Source organism: Austrofundulus limnaeus, unplaced genomic scaffold, assembly GCF_001266775.1.
Source record: "Austrofundulus limnaeus strain Quisiro unplaced genomic scaffold, Austrofundulus_limnaeus-1.0 Scaffold3775, whole genome shotgun sequence".
In the NCBI taxonomy this organism is placed as follows: Eukaryota; Metazoa; Chordata; class Actinopteri; order Cyprinodontiformes; family Rivulidae; genus Austrofundulus; species Austrofundulus limnaeus.
In genome coordinates, this window is record NW_013956177.1 from 3,806 (window position 1) to 4,106 (window position 301).

The 301-nt window shown below is 42.9% G+C and overlaps 1 protein-coding gene across 1 annotated transcript in view; it reads right to left on the reverse strand.

Annotated features, from left to right (window-relative positions):
* The window catches only part of LOC106511988 (uncharacterized), a gene marked incomplete at both ends in the record, with an annotated part of 2,082 nt that extends 1,826 nt beyond the window's left edge, over positions 1-256 (reverse strand). Inside the window, 2 exons of the mRNA XM_014000695.1 lie at positions 1-62; positions 117-256. Coding sequence (XP_013856149.1) covers positions 1-62; positions 117-256 — 202 coding nt within the window. The remainder of the gene's footprint in view (positions 63-116) is intronic.
* Between the last annotated feature and the right edge of the window lie 45 nt (positions 257-301).

The following is a 301-nucleotide window of genomic DNA, read 5'->3' on the forward strand; positions in this document are numbered from 1 at the left end:
CCTTTAATATGAGTCAGAGTCAGCAGGTCTTTAATATGAGTCAGAGTCAGCAGGCCTTTAATCTGAGTCAGAGTCAGCAGGCCTTTAATATGAGTCAGAGTCAGCAGGCCTTTAATCTGAGTCAGCAAGTCTTTAATATGAGTCAGCAGGTCTTTAATATGAGTCAGAAGGCCTTTAATACGAGTCAGCAGGCCTTTAATATGAGTCAGCAGGCCTTTAATATGAATCAGCAGGCCTTTAATACGAGTCAGCAGGCCTTTAATACGAGTCAGCAGGCCTTTAATATGAGTCAGAGTCAGCA